Genomic DNA, 20,075 nt, shown 5'->3' with positions numbered 1-20,075 from the left:
TACTCATCTCTTGGTCTCCCTCTACGATTTTTACCCTCCACACTGCCCTCCAATACTAAATTGGTGATCCCTTGATGCCTCAGAACATGTCCTACCAACCGATCCCTTCTTCTGGTCAAGTTGTGCCACAAACTTCTGTTCTCCCCAATCCTATTCAATACTTCCTCATTAGCTATGTGATCTACCCATCTAATCTTCAGCATTCTTCTGTAGCACCACATTTCGAAAGCTTCTATTCTCTTCTCGTCCAAACTATTTATCGTCCATGTTTCACTTCCATACATTGCTACAGTCCATACGAATACTTTCAGAATTGACTTCCTGACACTTAAATCAATACTCGATGTTAACAAATTTCTCATCTTCAGAAATGCTTTCCTTGCCATTGCCAGCCTACATTTTATATCCTCTCTACTTCGACCATCAGCAGTTATTTTGCTCCCCAAATAGCAAAACTCCTTTACTACTTTAAGTGCCTCATTTCCTAATCTAATTCCCTCAGCATCACCAGACTTAATTAGACTACACTCCATTATTCTTGTTTTGCTTTTGTTGATGTTCATCTTATACCCTCCTTTCAAGGCACTGTCCATTCCATTCAACTGTTCTTCCAAGTCCTTTGCGTCTCTGACGGAATTACAATGTCATCAGCGAACCTCAAAGTTTTTGTTTCTTCTCCATGGATTTTAATACCTACTCTGAACATTTCTTTCGTTTCCTTTACTGCTTGCTCAATATACAGATTGAATAGCATCGGGGAGAGGCTACAACCCTGTCTCACTCCCTTCCCAACCACTGCTTCCCTTTCATGCCCCTCGACTCTTATAACTGCCATCTGGTTTCTGTACGAATTGTAAATAGCCTTTCGCTCCCTGTATTTTACCCCTGCCACCTTTAGAATTTGAAAGAGAGTATTCCAGTCAACACTGTCAAAAGCTTTCTCTAAGTCTACAAATGCTAGAAACGTAGGTTTGCCTTACCTTAATCTTTCTTCTAAGATAAGTCGTAAGGTCAGTATTGCCTCACGTGTTCCAGTGTTTCTACGGAATCTAAACTGATCTTCCCCGAGGTTGGCTTCTACTAGTTTTTCCATTCGTCTGTAAAGAATTCACGTTAGTATTTTGCAGCTGTGACTTATTAAACTGATAGTTCGGCAATTTTCACATCTGTCAACACCTGCTTTCTTTGGGATTGGAATTATTATATTCTTCTTGAAGTCTGAGGGTATTTCGCCTGTCTCATACATCTTGCTCACCAGATGGTAGAGTTTTGTCAGGACTGGCTCTCCCAAGGCCGTCAGTAGTTCCAATGGAATGTTGTCTACTCCGGGGGCCTTGTTTCGACTCAGGTCTTTCAGTGCTCTGTCAAACTCTTCACTAAGACACACAAATCAACCACAAGTGCCGATACCAAAACATCAACCACCAACATATGCAGTAAATAACACTGAGCCAACAACACGCAAAATCCCCACCGGAAAAAAAAGACCACTTGCAACAAAAAATGTTCTGGTGCTGCACACTAGGCCAGCCACCACTTTTTTTTTAAAAAAAAAAGAAAAAAAAAAAAATCACACACGGGGAACAACAACAACAACCACCCTCGCATATTCTGCTTGCATACGCTGCATTTCACCATCTCCGCCACAAGCCCAAAAAGTTTCGGGAAACTTAATAACGGACAACATGTCGTCCCCCATTTCAGCAAGCAGACGCGCACTATTAAACGTAGAAGTCATATCCATACCTAACGAAAGAAGCCACAAATTGAATTAAATGACTTACCACGCAACAAGCAGCAACCGATAACATCAAACACCACCACAATGACAGATACAATAGAAACTTAATTCTTAACTCACTGCTCTTCTGTAACAGTAACAACCGATAAATGCACACTTCAAGCACCGACACCCAAATCAACCCAACACACACACACACACACACACACACACACACACGCCGCCCACCACCACCACCACCACCACCACCACCACCACCACAACAAGACGACATCTACAAAAACAACACACTCACAAACTAAACTCCATGTCATCAAGACGTCACACAACACCCTTACGTCCCGGGTCAAAACCAAGAGGTGGGATCGGACGCCTCCATTGACCCTAAACTTCTTGTTGCTTTTTGCCACATTACTTTTCCCCTCAGCCTATACACTCTGTCGGGTTTAAATAAGCATGATACGGAGGATGCCTGATTAAACTACGCACTTCATGTTTAGCCAATTTGCCAACCTGGTGGCGTGAAACTTTGGCTTATACGGCACTAGAAGTTCCATTAACTTCACTTTATACACATTAGGTTCAACTTTATCTCAGGCAACATTTCTTTGTACACAGTGCAAAACATATTTCCTCCACTGTATTGTTGGAGATTTATGCATCACAACTGTGTAGTATGGTGTTCTGTCCATTACAACTGTCAAATTCTGAGGAACGTTTTGCAGCACAACGTTCTCTTCCCAGCTGGTGAACGGCGACCCTGGACAATACTTTTATCGCAAATCTCTTATTCAGATGTATTGCACTGTTGCTATTAATGCAACGCAAACACAAAACACTTCTTCACAATACATGATGACTACAGAACATTTCAATGCCATAAAATATGACAGTACAACAAGAGCTAACGACTGCTGACACATCTACTGCACGACGCCACATGGTATTGTTTACGCATGGTTTGGCAACAGGGGTGCTTTACCAGCTGGGCCGCTGGTGGCATGACAGGGAAAGCAGGCTTGTCATTGGTGTTACCTGGGCAACGGCGTCACATCCGTCTCTGGTTAGCCGAACGTCAAAAGTTGCCACTAAATTTAAACGCACTATAGGGTAGATTTCAAAACAAAACAGTAAGTGACTGATCATGCAAACAAACTGAGGGAACTAAATGTAAACATCCATTACATGACCACCTGATGAAATTCATCAAAATTCACCAAAATAAGTATAAAATGCAGCTGGACAATCTGAGCACAATCGAAGCTGCAATTTAGATACACACTAAAAATTACTGAACAGGTGAAACAATAAATGAGATAGCACAGAAGAAAAAGCAGGAGGAGGTCAAAAGTTGGTATAAGAGACTCATCTCACTAACACATCAGAACGACGGAACAAAATAGGATATGCATGTACGCACAAAAATTCTGAAGCACAATTTTAGTGGAAAAACCACACAAGGGCGAATAGGATTTGCGCTCTGAGGGTACCACACAAATTTAATTATGCATATGCATAGTTCATCAATAGGTTTCAATAAGTGCATTTGCGGGTATCAAAATATGTGACATAAATAGCACTATCTTTAGTCTGCATAGACTTAGGAGGTTAAGTTTTCTACATCGCCAAAGGACCCTGGAGTTTAGTATGTATTTTGCAAATTTTAACTTGATACCACTAGCTGCTCCTGAGAAAAAGCGGGGTCTTAACAGACAGAAAGTTATCCTAGAAGCATTCTATTTTTATCGACTGAGGTAGGGAACCCTGAAAAGGAACATTATATTGCCTAAACGATTTCTTATGTTGACAATAAGACTGTATGATAACCCTCTGTAAAAACTATTGTATCTCATACTTCATAAATTACGAGACATAAATGCAGTGTCAATACTGCTTACAAACATACAAAAGTATATACATCATGGCTTCTAGAACTATCAACTGCTTTCTCAAGAAGAGAGAATATTTACTACGCCTGTTTACAGCAAACAGTAACTCTCAATTTCATATAGCCTATGCATTCCCAAACATACTTTTCCGTTTAAAAGCTTATGTAATTTTAATCAAATGTGGTTGTGAAATTACAACCGCAATTAAAAATTAAACCTGTACCCATGACATTACATTGTATTATCAATGATCACACGTGCTGCCACATTTGCGTATTATTTTGACAACTCTACATGCGGTCTACATGTTATGAACACTGTTGCAATACAGGTTTGGTTAAAACAATAAAACAATAATTTTAACCCTAAAAATATCTTGACTACAGCAGCAGGCACTATTATATATAGTCTATTTGGTTATATAATAAAGTGAGGTACAATTGGATGTAAATGGAAACTGTGCACACAACACATAGTTAACACCTCAGGGCACCTGTCAAAGTGTCCTTACCACATTTGTTATGTTCACTTGGCATATAGACAATCCCTTCAAATGTTTATCTGCAGTTGTACTACAATCACATACTAGAGGTGCAAGAAGAATGTCATAAGCAATGTATTGCACCTATGTGATCTGTGCACAAAGAATGCTGGAAATGTATTTGTGTGTTTTAACATTTTGTTTATCATATTTTTTATTAGAATTAAACATCCTGATGCGGGCAATAGTTTGAAAGTTAATGCAAATGTTCAAAAGTAGTCACTATTAAAAATTATATTCAACCTTACTAGAAAACTAAATAAATAAAAAATAAATTGCTTCACTGGTACTTTAGGCCAACACATTTTGTGCCTTTCACATTCTAATTAATAATGATCATATAAGGATTCCCCAATCTTTGCTCAAAAAAAGGAAAATAAATTCTAAGATCCTGGTCCATAATTTCCTAGCACATTAATAATTTTTCACATAGCAAACTGATTCTGTAGCAGGTATCTTATGAAATAACTGAATCAGTGGCAAATAGCTGACACAGCAGTGAAGAGTGTCAGTAGCCATGGAATATTACACTGATCCGTGAAATACTTCCAAGTAAAAAGAAAGGTTCAAATTACAGCTGGCTCACCAAGGAACGTAATATTATTTTGGGATGTTTAGAGTACAAATAATGTGCTACTGACTAGGGGCTCTAGAACAATTACCGTACCTGTAGCTCTATGTTGGAAATGCTATAAATACTTTACACTACACATTTTGGACTATGTCAACAAAACTATTAAATCAACATTACTTATACAGGATTGTGTGATATTAAAACTCACCAGCAAGCAGTGTACATGTTCTGGGCCGCCGACAAGGGGGGTGAAATTTCCAAGCTGTTCTGCCAATGCCAGGAGTACTTCATCTTCATCATAAATTGTTTCCGTCAGGAAAGGTATCAGTTCACTTCGTGTTCTTTCAACACCTAACGCAAGTGCAATGGTTGACAGCTTCTTGATGGAATTTAATCGCAGCTGAAATATAATCATTTTTAATCAACGGTTTGTCACATGCAATTGCAGATGAGGTTACGTTGACTTCAATACCCACAAGACTAAAGGGTTAACAGTCAGTATACAAATTCCTCATTCATAACATTTTCTCACCTGAACATCTTCGTTCTTCAATTCGTCAATCAGAACTGCTATTGGGTAAAGCGAATCATCGCCCGCTGAATCACTTGAAGCCATTTTGTAAACTATGTTTAATAGCACTTCACTAAACTGCACGTATAAATAAATGTGCTACGACTGCGACTTATGTTTAATGGTTGTGCATTGTATTGTAAAATAATCAGTCAATAAGCTGTATATCATACAAAACTTCACGTGTAAAGCAATTTACAACACTCTCAATAACACATTATTTTAACGCCCAAAGGGATCGAATCCGCACCGACCAAAGATATCACAGCACCAACTCAGACAATAAGTGGGTTCACTGTTCGATACTTGAAACGATTTAACAGGAAATGTTTCATCTGAATAACCGAAGTCACACAGTTCAGCAATTATTTAACTGACGAACGAGAAATAAAGTTATAACCACAACGTTTGCACGACATAAAGATAGAAATCAATAACCTACTGTACCCGTGCTGCATCTCTGCCGGCAAAGAAGAGGCTGCGATAGATTTGGTTCTGGAAGTGCTGTCAAAAAGATAAAAAGAATTAAAGAAAGAAAGGAATCAATGGGATGGGACCAGCTGAAGATTATGAATTGCTGATAAAACGTCGTTCATTCTGTCGCGTCATATACAGACAAAATATCATTTTGCGTTGGTCACTATCGGAGCAGATAAGAACGACATAATATTAAGACTGAGTGGAACTAATCCTAAAGCAAAGTGTGAGCACCGGCTGCAGTGGTACAGTCATAACAATGGCAACAGAAAATTCATTTCCCAGCGACCCAAATCTCCTCCTAGAATTTTGTGCATCCTTATTTGATCTCAATGGCTTCGAAATACAGAAGAAAGTTAACAGATATGTAAGTCATGACAGAGTCCATAAACTTCGTCGAATAACGAATGACTAACAACTAGCAATGCTAACAATGATTGTTACTGTATCTTCAGCTACAAGACCGTACGGGAGCTGAATTAGTGTTTCTGGTGCCTCTCCTGCCTGAGAATGAAGAGGCTTTAGTTCAGGTCCTGGGTGATAACCAGCTGGATCATGAACTGCGATTTCCAGTGAGTCTTTTGTAATTCTCGATGATGTAGAAAAGCGCTAATTGAACGCTAGATGTAACTCAGTGATATACGATCTTGGCGTCAACAACTTGAGTGTTTTTCAGTTTTTCACACATTAAAAATTGATTACTATCGAATTGTTAAATTTGTTACATTAGTTAAACTTTTGCAGACTTGTCGCACCACTAGTTTTACGGTTGTTTTCTGGATTCGGATTTTATTATTTTGTTAAATACACTTGCAGGTACGGAATAACATTCTTCATGTAGCAGTAAAAAGGAGGTGTTCGATTACAGCCTCTTCCTCAGAGCTTGATCCAGAACTTCACAACATGCTAAAGAATCTAGTAACACCAGACCCAACATCGTTTCTGATTGTACCAATTTTCCATGCAAAAGCAGAAACTGTCAGACTTCTGGCATGCATTGTTAATTATGGTGGAACAGAAGAAGCACAAGTAAAATGTACTGTACTAGTCAGTGAATGTTTCCGGTGAGTTACCAGCAACAGATTGACATTCATTAGTAAACCATGACAGTGAATTACACTACATTGCTCATACATATTGTAGATAGTGAATTTAGTCAGTAATAGCAGTAGGAAAAAATACTTCATTTTATTATCTGTCAGGTTACACATTTCCTGTTCTTTGTGTATCTGCCTATGCTGTTGTGTTTTGTATGTCACTTATCCTTCACTTGGCTGTATTTATATTCAGAATTTTACCTACTAACTTTTAATTTCTCTAAGACTGCAGCACAGTCATATTAATTAGCCTATTATGATAAAAGCTGTATTACAGCAATGCAGGAAATAAGAACTACACCTTGAAATAGTATTTATTTTCAAGTAATAAGTAGAGATACAAATTGTTCATTAAATTTGGTTCAAGTAACCTAGGTTGACACAATTTTGATGGTTACTTCAATGCAACTTTCTATAATCATATGTAAGTTATACAACAAACCTGTTAGAAAAATGGATGAATGTATCTATCTCAATAGTTGCATACTAGTGAAAGAAAATGTTGTATTTAGTGTATGTTACCATGCGATTTCTAGTCATGTCAGGTTCAAAAATCTACAAAAAATGTTTGTGGACAGTCTTGTCCAATAATTTGAAGAAGCTATTAGGTTATGGTAATAGAAATAAATTAGACAGGTACAATAAATATGGGAAAAGTCAGTTGAGGAGTGATATGGTGTGTAGGGCTACAGGTTTCCATGATGATACTATGGGTAAATATTTTCTATTGAAATAACTTGAAAAAACTTTTAGAAGTATAATTATTGCAATAGGCGATAACCTAATTTCTTCAAGTTATTTATATACACACTGACACAAGGAGGAGTTATCAATTTTCATAAAAAATTGAATTTTAGAGCGTCATCGTCTTCACAGTACAGTTTTCAGCCATTGGCTGGAGCTGCTTGAAACACAATCCTTTTTGTATTCTCTTGTCTCCCCACCACCTTTCTGTCACAAATCTGGCTCAGTTTTCTCTTCTCTTTTGGATATTATTTTACTTTTCTGAGGGCTTCATTGTTTCACATCTTTCCTCTAACACTTCTCACTCAGCTATGAGTTTACCTTGCCCATTCACTTATCTCTTGGTCATTTCTTCCATTTTCCTGTATTATACACCCCAGACTTTTGAAACTTTCCCATTTTCAGCTGCTCGCCAGCAAGTGTCATGTTTACTACAAAGTAGTTCTGACCAAAAGATCATTCTTCTTTGCATTATATTTAACATCATATTCTTGCATGACTTATCCCCAAACATCTAACTGCTCTTGTGCTGCCTCCTCATTGTGTCCCCATAACATCAAATCATCAACAAACAACATCGCTGTTATCCTGTCGCCAATTTCCTTGTCACTTCTATTGTTATATCATCCTCCACAATTTTGAAAAGCGAGGGAGAAAGTGCACAGCCTTGTTTCATATCATTTCTGTGCATTAGCCGTCCTATTGGCTCTCTTCCCACTTTTTGCACCTACATTTGCCATGTACAGTTCTTATGTACTTGATACAGTTTGATTCTCTACTCCTTTCCAAATACAGTGTTCTATGTCTAATGTGAATACAGAACGCAGATGTCTGACAAACTCGTAGTAATGCTTCTGTAGCAGTTCTACTGTGAACTTCCCTGGCCTCAAGCCACACTGTTCTTCCCTCAGCTACTTTTCAACTGTTCTCTAGATTTGTCTCTCTAGAATTCTCTTGTGGACTTTTTGCACAGTGTCATATATGGAAAAAGCCCTTATATTTTTGTATATATCCTTTCATCATCCATTCTTGAAGACAGATAAAATTACTCTCTTCTATCTGTCTTCTGGAAATGTCATTTTCTTCCACACAGCTCTAAAAATTGTCTACATTAACTGTGTATACACATCCTCTGCTGCTCCAAACCTGTTGCCTTTGCTCCTTTCATGTTTTACATCTACATAGATACTCCACAATCGACCTTACAGCCCATAGCAGAGGGTACCCCATACCACTACTAGTCATTCCTTCCCTGTTCCTCTCAAAAATATAATGAGGGAAAAATGACTGTCTATGCGTCTCCTCTGCATGAGCCCTGATTTCTCATATCTTATATTCATGATGTCTGAACCCACCAGTAACAAATTTAGCACCCCACCTCTGAATTGCTTCGGGTCTTCCTTCAATCGAATGTGGTACAGACCCCAAACACTCAAGCAGTACTGTACATCTACATCTGTACTCTGCAAACCACTGTGAGGTGCATAGCAGAGGCTACATACCATTGTACCAGTTATCAGGTAAGTCCCATAGTACTCAGAGCCTCATCCAGTTATTAGGGATCCTTCCTGTTCCATTCCCATATGCATTGCGGGAAGAATGATTGACTTAATTCATTTGTGTGTGCAGTAAATATTCTAATCTTATCCTAATGGTCTCTCTGTGAGCGATACGTACGGGTTGTAGTGTATTCATAGAGTAATCATTTAAAGACAGTTCTTGAAACTGTGTATATAGACTTTCTCAGTTATAGTTTACATCTGTCTTTAAGAGTCTTCCAGTTCAGTTCCTTCAGTATCTTTGTGACACTCTCCTATGGATTAAAAAAAACCTATGATCATTCGTGCTGCACTTCTCTGTATAAGTCCAAATCATCATCTGTTAGTCCTATCTGGTATGAGTCCAACACCCTTAAACCATATTCTAGGATGGGTCATATGAGTGATTTGTAAGCAATCTCCTTTGTAGACTGATTGCACTTCCCCAGTATTATACCAATAAACCGAAGAATAGGTCGCACCAGTGTCTTATATGCAGTCTCCTTTACAGACAAACCACACTTCCCTAGAAGTCTCCCAATAAATCTAAGTAGACTGTTCACCTTTCCTAATACAATTCTCATGTGCTCCTTCCATTTCATATCACTTTGCAGTTTTATGCTCAGTTATTTAAATGACATGACTGTGTCAAGCAGGACACTCCTAGTGCTGTATCCGAACATAACTGGTTTGTTTTTTCTACTTATCTGCATTAACTTGCGTTTTTCTACATTTAAAGCTAGCAGCCATTCATCACACCATCTAGAAATTTAGTCTTAAGTCATCTTGTATTCTCCTGCAGTCACTCAACGATGACACCTTATCTATCATACACCATAGCACCATCAGCGAACGATCACAGATTGCTGGTCACCCTGTTCACCAAATCATTTATGTCCATAGAGAATAACAGTGGTCCTATCACACTTCCCTGGGGCACTCCTAATGATGTTCTTGTCTCTGGTGAACATTCATTGTCAAGGATAACATACTGGGTTCTATTAATTAACAAGTCTGAAGGCCACTCACTTATCTGGAACCTATTTGATATGCTTGTTCATTCTTTAACAGCCTGCAGTGGGGCACTGTGTCAAACACTTTCCAGAAATGTAGAAATATGGAATCTGCTTGCTATCCTTCATCCATAGTTTGCAGAATATCATGCGAGAAAAGGGCAAGCTGAGTTTCACATGAGCGGTGCTTTCTGAAACCATGCTGATTCATGGACCTAAGCTTTTTGGTCTCAAGAAAATTTGTTGTATTTAGACTGAGAATACGTTCAAGGATTCTGAAACAAACCGATGTTAGGGATATTGATCTGTAATTTTTCAAGTCCATCCTTAAGTCCATCCTTTTGCCCTTCTTATACACAGAGTCACCTGGGCTTTTTTCCAGTTGTTATTAACAGTATCTTCCGTCGGTTCTTGGTAGAACAACATTATAATAATAAATGAAAAGCACCAGCTAATTGCTAACCGGTTTTCGGCTTACAAGGCCATCTTCAGACATAAGATGGCCTTGTAAGCCGAAAACCGGTTAGCAATAAAAGTAATATTGTAGAACAAATGCAAACTGGTGCTTTTCATTTATTATTTTTTCCAGTTGCTCAGGACTTTGCACTGGGCGAGAGATTCATTATAAACACCGACTAAATAAGGGACCAGTACTGTAGAGAACTCTTAGAAAAACTGAATTGGGGTGCTATCTGGACCCAATGAATTATTTGTTTTCAACTACCTTAGTAGTTTCATTAGTGGATCCTTCACTTTTGTACATATCAGGTCTCTTTCCATTTCCAGTTCAAGCTTTCTCTTATCTATGTCCCTATCTTACTCTTCTACACCCTCTGGACTCAGAAGATCATCAAAATATAACTTCTGTGGCTCTTACAGGTCCTCCTCTACTTCATTCCCATCTGTACATTGTCCGCCCCCGGTAGCTGAGTGGTCAGCGCGACAGACTGTCAATCCAAAGGGCCCGGGTTCGATTCCCGGCTGGGTCGGAGATTTTCTCCGCTCAGGGACTGGGTGTTGTGTTGTCCTAATCATCATCATTTCATCCCCATCGACGCTCAAGTCGTCGAAGTGGCGTCAAATCGAAAGACTTGCACCAGGCGAACGGTCTACCCGATGGGAGGCCCTCGTCACACGACATTTCATTTCATCTGTACATTTTTACATTCCCTGCCATTTGTCTTCTCTTATTTTGGATCATTCCATACACTGTTTCCTTATTTCCTTTACTCTAATGATCCAATATAATTGGCCATTTTACATAGTGTGTGTATAGAATCCACCCTCTTTACACATTATATGTCAAGCAAGTTCTTAAAATTTTTGCCAAAGGGAGGCGGCTGGTGAGCTTGCTAGGAATATTGGAGGAAGAGATGGCAGGTACACGGGCTGGGTATGAGATGATGTACGCTTGTCAGAGCATCTGAGGAGTGGCACATGCTGAAGGTCATGAGGGGATGTGAATTGAGAATGGGTGAGAGCACAGAGAGAGGGGAAACAGTTGGATGGAGGGTGTGGGGACATGGAGATTGAGGCCAGGATGATTGTGGGAGCGAGGATGTGTTGCAAGTACAGCTTCTACCTGCTCAGATCAGATAGGCTGGTTGTGGAGGAAAGGATCCAGATGGCCCAGGTTGTGAAGCAGTCATTGAACTTAACCACATTGTGCCCAGTTGCTTGTTGTGCCACAGGGTGGTCAACTTTTTTACGGCAACAGTTTGATGGTGGCCATTCATCGTGGTGGTCAGCTGGTTGGTTGTCATACCATCATAAAAAGCTGTGCAGTATTGACAGCAGATTTGGTATGTGACGTGTGCTTTCACAGGTGGCCTGGCCTCTGATAGGTTATGATAAGCATGTGACAGGGGCTGGAGTAGGAAATGCTGAGTGGGTGGATTGGGCAGGTTTAGCTGTCTGGCACCTTGGTCAGGAATATCATCCCTGTGGCAAGGGATTTGAGAGTGGTAGTGATGTGGGATTGTTGGTTAGGTTGGATGGGCGACAAAATGGCAACTGCCAAACTGTTGCCAAGAAAAAAGTTGACTGCCCAGTGGCACAGCAAGTAGCTGAGCACATCATGCTGAATTTTAGTGACTGCTTCACAAGGTGAGCCACCAGCTTCTCTCAACTATGTCGACGGGAGTTATCCTTGGAACAAATCCTCCACTACATCTACATCCATACTCCGCAAGCCACCTGACAGTGTGTGGCGGAGGGTACCTTGAGTACCTCTATCGGTTCTCCCTTCTATTCCAGTCTCGTATTGTTCGTGGAAAGGATTGTCGGTATGCCTCTGTGTGGGCTCTAATCTCTCTCTGATTTTATCCTCATGGTCTCTTCGTGAGATATACGATGGAGGGAGCAATATACTGCTTGACTCCTCGGTGAAGGTATGTTCTCGAAACTTCAACAAAAGCCCGTACCGAGCTACTGAGCGTCTCTCCTGCAGAGTCTTCCACTGGAGTTTATCTATCATCTCTGTAACACTTTCTCGATTACTAAATGATCCTGTAATGAAGTGCACTGCTCTCCATTGGATCTTCTCTATCTTTTCTATCAATCCTATCTGGTACGGATCCCACAATGCTGAGCAGTATTCAAGCAGTGGGCGAACAAGCATACTGTATCCTACTTCCTTTGTTTTCGGATTGCATTTCCTTAGGATTCTTCCAATGAATCTCAGTCTGGCATCTGCTTTACCGACGATCATTCCATTTTAAATCACTCCTAATGCGTACTCCCAGATAATTTATGGAATTAACTGCTTCCAGTTGCTGACCTACTATATTGTAGCTAAATGCTAAGGGATCTTTCTTTCTATGTATTCCAGCACATTTAACTTGTCTACATTGACATTCAATTGCCATTCCCTGCACCATGTGTCAATTCACTGCAGATCCTCTTGCATTTCAGTACAATTTTCCATTGTTACAACCTCTCAATATACCACAGTATCATCCACAAAAAGTCTCAGTGAAATTCCGATGTCATCCACAAGGTCATTTATGTATATTGTGAATAGCAATGGTCCTATGACACTCCCCTGCGGCACACCTGAAATCAGTCCTACTTTGGAAGGCTTCTCTCCATTGAGAATGACATGCTGCGTTCTGTTATCTAGGAACTCTTCAATCCAATCACACAATTGGTCTGATAGTCCATATGCTCTTACTTTGTTCATTAATCGACTGTGGGGAACTGTATCGAACACCTTGCGGAAGTCAAGAAACACGGCATCTACCTGGGAACCCGTGTCTATGGCCCTCTGAGTCCCGTGGACGAATAGCGTGAGCTGGGTTTCACACGATTGTCTTTTTCCAAACCCATGCTGATTCGTACAGAGTGGATTTCTAGTCTCCAGAAAAGTCATTATTCTCAAACATAATACGTGTTCCAAATTCTACAACTAATCGACATTAGAGATATAGGTCTATAGTTCTGCACATCTGTTCGACATCCCTTCTTGAAATCGTGGATGACCTGTGCCATTTTCCAATCCTTTGGAATGCTACGCTCTTCTAGAGACCTACGGTACACGGCTGCAAGAAGGGGGGCAAGTTCCTTCGCATACTCTGTGTAAAATCGGACTGGTATCCCATCAGGTCCAGCGGCCTTTCCTCTTTTGAGCGATTTTAGTTGTTTCTCTATCCCTCCATTGTCTATTTCGATATCTACCATTTTGTCATCTGTGCGACAATCTAGAGAAGGAACTACAGTGCAGTCTTCCTCTGTGAAACAGCTTTGGAAAAAGACATTTAGTATTTCGGCCTTCAGTCTGTCATCCTCTGTTTCAGTACCATTTTGGTCACAGAGTGTCTGGACATTTTGTTTTGATCCACCTACCGCTTTGACATAAGACCAGAATTTCCTAGGATTTTCTGCCAAGTCAGTACATAGAACTTTATTTTCGAATTCATTGAACGCCTCTCGCATAGCCCTCCTCACACTACATTTCGCTTCACGTAATTTTTGTTTGTCTGCAAGGCTTTGGCTATGTTTATGTTTGCTGTGAAGTTCCCTTTGCTTCCGCAGCAGTTTTCTAACTTGGTTGTTGTACCACAGTGGCTCTTTTCCATCTCTTACGATCTTGCTTGGCACATACTCATCCAACGCATATTGTACGATGGTTTTGAACTTTGTCCACTGTTCCTCAACACTATCTGTACTTGAGACAAAACTTTTGTGTTGAGCCGTCAGGTACTCCGAAATCTGCTTTTTGTCACTTTTGCTAAACAGAAAAATCTTCCTACCTGTTTTAATATTTCTATTTGCGGCTGAAATCATCGCTGCAGTAACCACTTTATGATCGCTGATTCCCTGTTCTGCATTAACTTCTGTAATCATCTTGGTCTCATAGCCTCAGTCTGTGATGTTCCACTGTCCCCACACCCTCCACCCGACAGTTTCCCTTTTCTCTGTGCTGTTACTGCCTCCCAGTTCACATCCCCACATTACAGCCGAGTCCACCTGCCAAAATGCAGTACTAGCAGTGTTCATCCAGCCAGCATCATATAGAGGCACAGGCGCGTGCACGCGTTAGTTAGTTTGTTTGTGTGTGTGTGTGTGTGTGTGTGTGTGTGTGTGTGTCATTTTATTCTAGCTTGAAAAAGGATTACTCTGAAATCTAGCAAGTATTCTCTCTTTTGTGTGTGGTGTCTCTTCCACAGGGACATTGAAGACAAGATTACTGCACAGCACACGCACAGAGGACTTTAAAGTGCCATTTTCCCCTGTGACACATGTTGTTGTTGTGGTCTTTAGTCCAGAGACTGGTTTGATGCAGCTCTCCATGCTACTATATCCTTTGCAAGCTTTGTCTCCCAGTACCTACTGCAACCTACATCCTTCCAAATCTGTTTATTGTATTCATCTCTTGGTCTCCCTCTACGATTTTTACGTTCCATGCTGCCCTCCAATACTAAATTGGTGATCCCTTGATGTCTCAGAATATGCCCTACCAACCGATCCCTTCTTTGAGTCAAGTTGTGACACAAATTTTTCTTCTCCCCAATTCTAATCAATACCTCCTCATTATTTATGTGATCTACCCATCTAATCTTGAGCATTCTTCTGTAGCACCACATTTCGAAAGCTTCTATTCTCTTCTTGTCTAAACTATTTATCGTCCACGTTTCACTTCCATACATGGCTACACTCCATACAAATACTTTCAGAAACGACTTCCTGACACTTAAATCTATACTCGATGTTAACAAATTTCTCTTCTTCAGAAATGTTTTCCGTGCCATTGCCAATCTACATTTTATATCCTCTCTACTTCGCCCATCATCAGTTATTTTGCTCCCCGAATAGCAATACTCCTTTACTATGTTAAGTGTCTCATTTCCTAATCTAATTCCCTCAGCATCACCCGACTTAATTCGACTACATTCCATTATCCTTGTTCTGCTTTTGTTGATGTTCATCTTATACCCTCCTTTCAAGACACTGTCCATTCCGTTCAACAGCTCTTCCAAGTCCTTTGCTGTTTCTGACAGAATTACAATGTCATCGGCGAACCTCAAAGTTTTTATTTCTTCTCCATGGATTTTAATACCTACTCTGAACTTTTCTTTTGTTTCCTTTACTGCTTGCTCAATATACAGATTGAATAGCATCGGGGAGAGGCTAAAACCCTGTCTCACTCCCTTCCCAACCACTGCTTCCCTTTCATGTCCCTCGACTCTTATAACTGCCAATTGGTTTCTGTACAAATTGTAAATAGCCTTTCACTCCCTGTATTTTTCCCCTGGCACCTTCAGAAGTTGAAAGAGAGTATTCCAGTCAACATTGTCAAAAGCTTTCTCTAAGTCTACAAATGCTAGAAACGTAGGTTTGCCATTTCTTAATCTTTCGTCTAAGATAAGTCGTAGGGTCAGTTTTGCCTCACGTGTACCAACATTTCTACGGAATCCAAACTGATCTTCTCCGAGGTCGGCTTCTACCAGTTTTTCCATTTGTCTGCAAAGAATTTGTGTTAGTATTTTGCAGATTGGCTTATTAAACCAATAGTTCGGTAATTTTCACATCTATCAACACCTGCTTTCTTTGGGATTGGAATTATTATATTCTTCTTGAAGTCTGAGGGTATTTCGCCTGTCTCATACATCTTGCTCACTGTCAGTAGTTCTAATTAAATGTTTGCTACTCCCAGGGCCTCGTTTCAACTTAGGTCTTTCAGTGCTCTGTCAAACTTCACGCAGTATTATGTTTCCTATTTCATCTTCATCTACATTCTCTTCCATTTCTATAATATTGTCCTCAAGAACATCACCCTTGTATAGACCCTCTATATACTCCTTCCACCTTTCTGCTTTCCCTTCCTTGCTTAGAACTGGGTTTCCATCTCAGCTCTTGATATTCATGCAAGTGGTTCTCTTTTCTCCAAAGGTCTCTTTAATTTTCCTGTAGGCAGCATCTACCTTACCCCTAGTAATCTGCACCTCTTCATCCTTACATTTGCCTTCTAGCCATCCCTGCTTAGCCATTTTGCACTTCCTGTCGATCTCATTTTTGAGATGTTTGTATTCCTTTTTGCCTGCGTTATTTACTGCATTTTTATATTTTCTCCTTTCATCAATTAAATTTCGATATCTCTTCTGTTACCCAAGGATTTCTATTAGCCGTCATCTTTTTACCTACTTGATCCTCTGCTACCTTCACTATTTCATCTCTCAAAACTACCCATTCTTCTTCCACTGTATTTCTTTCCACCATTCTTGTCAATTGTTCCCTAATGCTCTCCATGAAGCTCTCTACAACCTCTGGTTTTTTCAGTTTATCCAGGTCCCATCTTCACAAGTTCTCACCTTTTTGCAGTTTCTTCAGTTTTAATCTACAGTTCATAACCAATAGATTGTGGTTTTACAATTTAAAACCTGGTTCCTAAATCTCTGTCTTACCATTATATAATCTATCTTATACCTTCTACTATCTCCAGGCTTCTTCCATGTATACAGCCTTCTTTCATGATTTTTGAACCAAGTGTTAGCTATGATTAAGTTGTGCTCTGTGCAAAATTCTACCAGGCGGCTTCCTCTTTCATTTCTTCCCCCCAATCCATATTCACCTACTACTTGCCCGCGAAAGGCAAAGGTCCCGAGTTTGAGTCTCAGTCCGGTACACAGTTTTAATCTGCCAGGAAGTTTCATATCCACACTCCACTGCAGAGTGAAAATATCATTCCGGAAACATCCTCCAGGCTGTGGCTAAGCGATGTCTCCACAATATCCTGTCTTTCAGGAGTGCTAGTTGTGCATGGTTTGCAGGAGAGCTTCTGTAAAGTTTGGAAGGTAGGAAACGAGATACTGGCAGAAGTAAAGCTGTGAGGACGGGGCGTGAGTCGTGTTTGGGTATCTCAGTTGGTAGAGCACTTGCCTGCAAGTGGCAGAGGTCCCCAGTTCTAGTCTTGGCCCGGGTTCGACTCTTGGTCCGGCACACAGTTTTAATCTCCCAGGAAGTTTCAACCTTTTTCTGATATGTAAAAACCTTTTTTGATAGTGGTAAATTGCCCCAGAAGATTATGCCATGTCACATAAGTGAATGAAAGTAGCCAAAGTAAGCAGATTTTGAGACATTGATCTCTGATTTTGATGATTATCCAAATGGCAAATGTTGCTGAGATGTGAGATGAGCATTTTCAGGGTTTGGTGGATGTGCTGTTCCCAGTTAAGCCTGCTGTGTGTGTGTGTGTGTGTGTGTGTGTGTGTGTGTGTGTGTGTGTGTGTACACACCCAAGAATTTCAAACAATCTCTCTCTATCTGCTGGCTCTCATGTTTAATGTTTATTTCCTGTGGGCTTTTGGGATCAGAATGGAAATGAATATAATTGGTTTTGGTGAGGTTTATTGATAAAGAATTTACCGCGACACAGTTCAGAACATCCTCATGTAAATGGTTGGCATTTAATTCTAGATCAGAGGGTATCTTACTGTCTATCACAATACTTTTGTCATCTGGAAACATTGTAAAATTGCTTGTTTTGTTTGAGGACAATAGTAGGTCATTGATGTATATGAGGAATAGCAGGGGACCAAGGACAGAACCTTGTGGAACTCCATATTTTACTGTTCCACAATTGGACTCTACCCCTCCTATGTGACTATGACTATTGTTACCATCTAGTACTGTTTTCTGTTGTCTGCCCTGTAGGTAGGTTTTGACTCAGTTGCCTGTTTGTCCTTGGAGTCCATAGTGGCATGCTTTCTCTGTAAGTATTCAATGACTAACACAGTCAAAGGCTTTAGACAGATTGCAAAATATGCCCACAGGCAATGTCTTTTTGTTGAGGCATTCCAAAACATTATTCGTAAACGAAAATATTGCTTCGGTTGTGGAGATACCTTCTCTGAATCCAAACTGATTTTTACTAATTATTGCATGTTTTTCTAGGTGACTGACTATTCTGGCATATATCAGCTTGTCAAGAACTTTAGAAAATGTAGTCAAAAGAGAGACAGGCTGATAGTTTGTAACATCTGAGGCATTGCCTCTTTTGTATAGGGGTCATCCTTTCAGGGAAGATACCTTGTTTGAGAGAGGCATTGAATATATGAGCTAGGACTTCACTGAACTCATTGCAGCAGGCTTTAAGCAGTTTGTTAGAGATGTCAACACCAGTTGAATTTTTTGCTTTTAAAGAAATAATGGTTTTTCTTACTTCCTGTACTGTTATAGGAGCTATACCTATCTGCTTTATGGAGTTTAGGAAATGACCTTTCAGTATTTCTAATGCTTCTCCTAAGGAGCCATTGTGTCCTGCTATCTCAGCAACACTTAAAAAATGCTCATTGAAAATTTTTGCCACAGTATTTTGATTTTGTACCTGTGTATCTTCATTATTGAGAACAATGTTTTGGGACCTACTGGGGCAATTTGCACCAGTCTCACTCCTTATCACTTCCCATACAGTTTTGATTTTGTTACTTGATTGATTAATTTTGAAGCACAGATACAAACTTTTTGACTTTTGAATAATGTTGCTTAGCACTTTGCAGTATTTTTTATAGTGATTTAGCTTGGTGTGGTTGTCTGAATTTTTTCTGGCAATGTACAGTTCTTGTTTCCTTTTGCATGAAATCGTAATACCAGTGGCTATCCAGGGCTTTTTAGTATGTTTTGTGCTTTGGATCTTGTATATCCTTTTTGGGAAGGTGCTTTCAAATCTCAGTGCCACTTCATTACTGAAACAATTTTACTTCGAATAGGCATTTTCTAAATTATACATAGGTGCCCATTATGTGGCTTTGAGATATGATTTAAAAATCTGGATAGTTTCTTCATTAACTGTACTAGCTGTTTTCCAATTGGGGGCACTATCATTCACATAAATACTTGCACTGTTTATAGTGAGTCTTTGCCCATCATGGTCAGATAGCCATTCATGACTTGCCTGGTAGTCATATCACCTATTTTGGTCTGGCCTATAAATATATTATTAAACAGTGTGCTTGTACACAAAGTTATTCTAGTAAGGAAACTAACTTTAGAAACTAGATTAGTTGTGGACATCAGATTTTCTAGGTCTGATATTTCTCTAGAATTTGTTAGAAAGTTAACATTGAAGTCCCCAAGCACTATCACATCTGTTTTGTGTTTGAATATGTATATTAGGAGACCATTCAGCTTATTCAAAAAGAGACTAAAGTTTCCTGAAGGTGCTCTGTATACTGTGACTATTGATATATGGGAATTATTCAGTGACAATTCTGTGGCACACACTTCCAAATGTTGTTCTAAACAATAATTCTGCACATTAATTACTCTACATTGTTTTTAACATAAATGGCAACACCTCCTTTTTCTTTACATTTTCTACTAAATGATATCGCTAAGTAATAATTGTTCATTATAAGTTTTTCTATATCAGAATTAATATGGTGCTCACTGAA

The 20,075-nt window shown here is 39.7% G+C and overlaps 2 protein-coding genes across 2 annotated transcripts in view; one reads left to right on the top strand and one right to left on the bottom strand.

Moving 5' to 3' along the window:
* LOC124802878 (serine/threonine-protein phosphatase 2A 65 kDa regulatory subunit A alpha isoform) overlaps window positions 1-5,602 on the bottom strand; it is a 117,040-nt gene extending 111,438 nt beyond the window's left edge. The window contains exons 1-2 of the mRNA XM_047263922.1: window positions 5,278-5,602; window positions 4,954-5,145 (exon numbers count right to left, since the gene is read on the bottom strand). Coding sequence (XP_047119878.1) covers window positions 4,954-5,145; window positions 5,278-5,361 — 276 coding nt within the window. The 5' untranslated portion in view covers window positions 5,362-5,602. The remainder of the gene's footprint in view (window positions 1-4,953; window positions 5,146-5,277) is intronic.
* Window positions 5,603-5,798: 196 nt separating this feature from the next.
* The window catches only part of LOC124802876 (cGMP-dependent 3',5'-cyclic phosphodiesterase-like), a 267,877-nt gene continuing 253,600 nt past the window's right edge, over window positions 5,799-20,075 (top strand). The window contains exons 1-3 of the mRNA XM_047263921.1: window positions 5,799-6,160; window positions 6,249-6,365; window positions 6,610-6,857. Of these exons, the coding sequence (XP_047119877.1) occupies window positions 6,053-6,160; window positions 6,249-6,365; window positions 6,610-6,857 (473 nt within the window). The 5' untranslated portion in view covers window positions 5,799-6,052. The remainder of the gene's footprint in view (window positions 6,161-6,248; window positions 6,366-6,609; window positions 6,858-20,075) is intronic.

The sequence above is a fragment of the Schistocerca piceifrons genome, chromosome 6, assembly GCF_021461385.2.
Source record: "Schistocerca piceifrons isolate TAMUIC-IGC-003096 chromosome 6, iqSchPice1.1, whole genome shotgun sequence".
Taxonomy (NCBI): Eukaryota; Metazoa; Arthropoda; class Insecta; order Orthoptera; family Acrididae; genus Schistocerca; species Schistocerca piceifrons.
The sequence above is the reverse complement of the archived record's forward strand: the minus strand, read 5'-3'. Positions and strand labels throughout refer to the sequence as shown.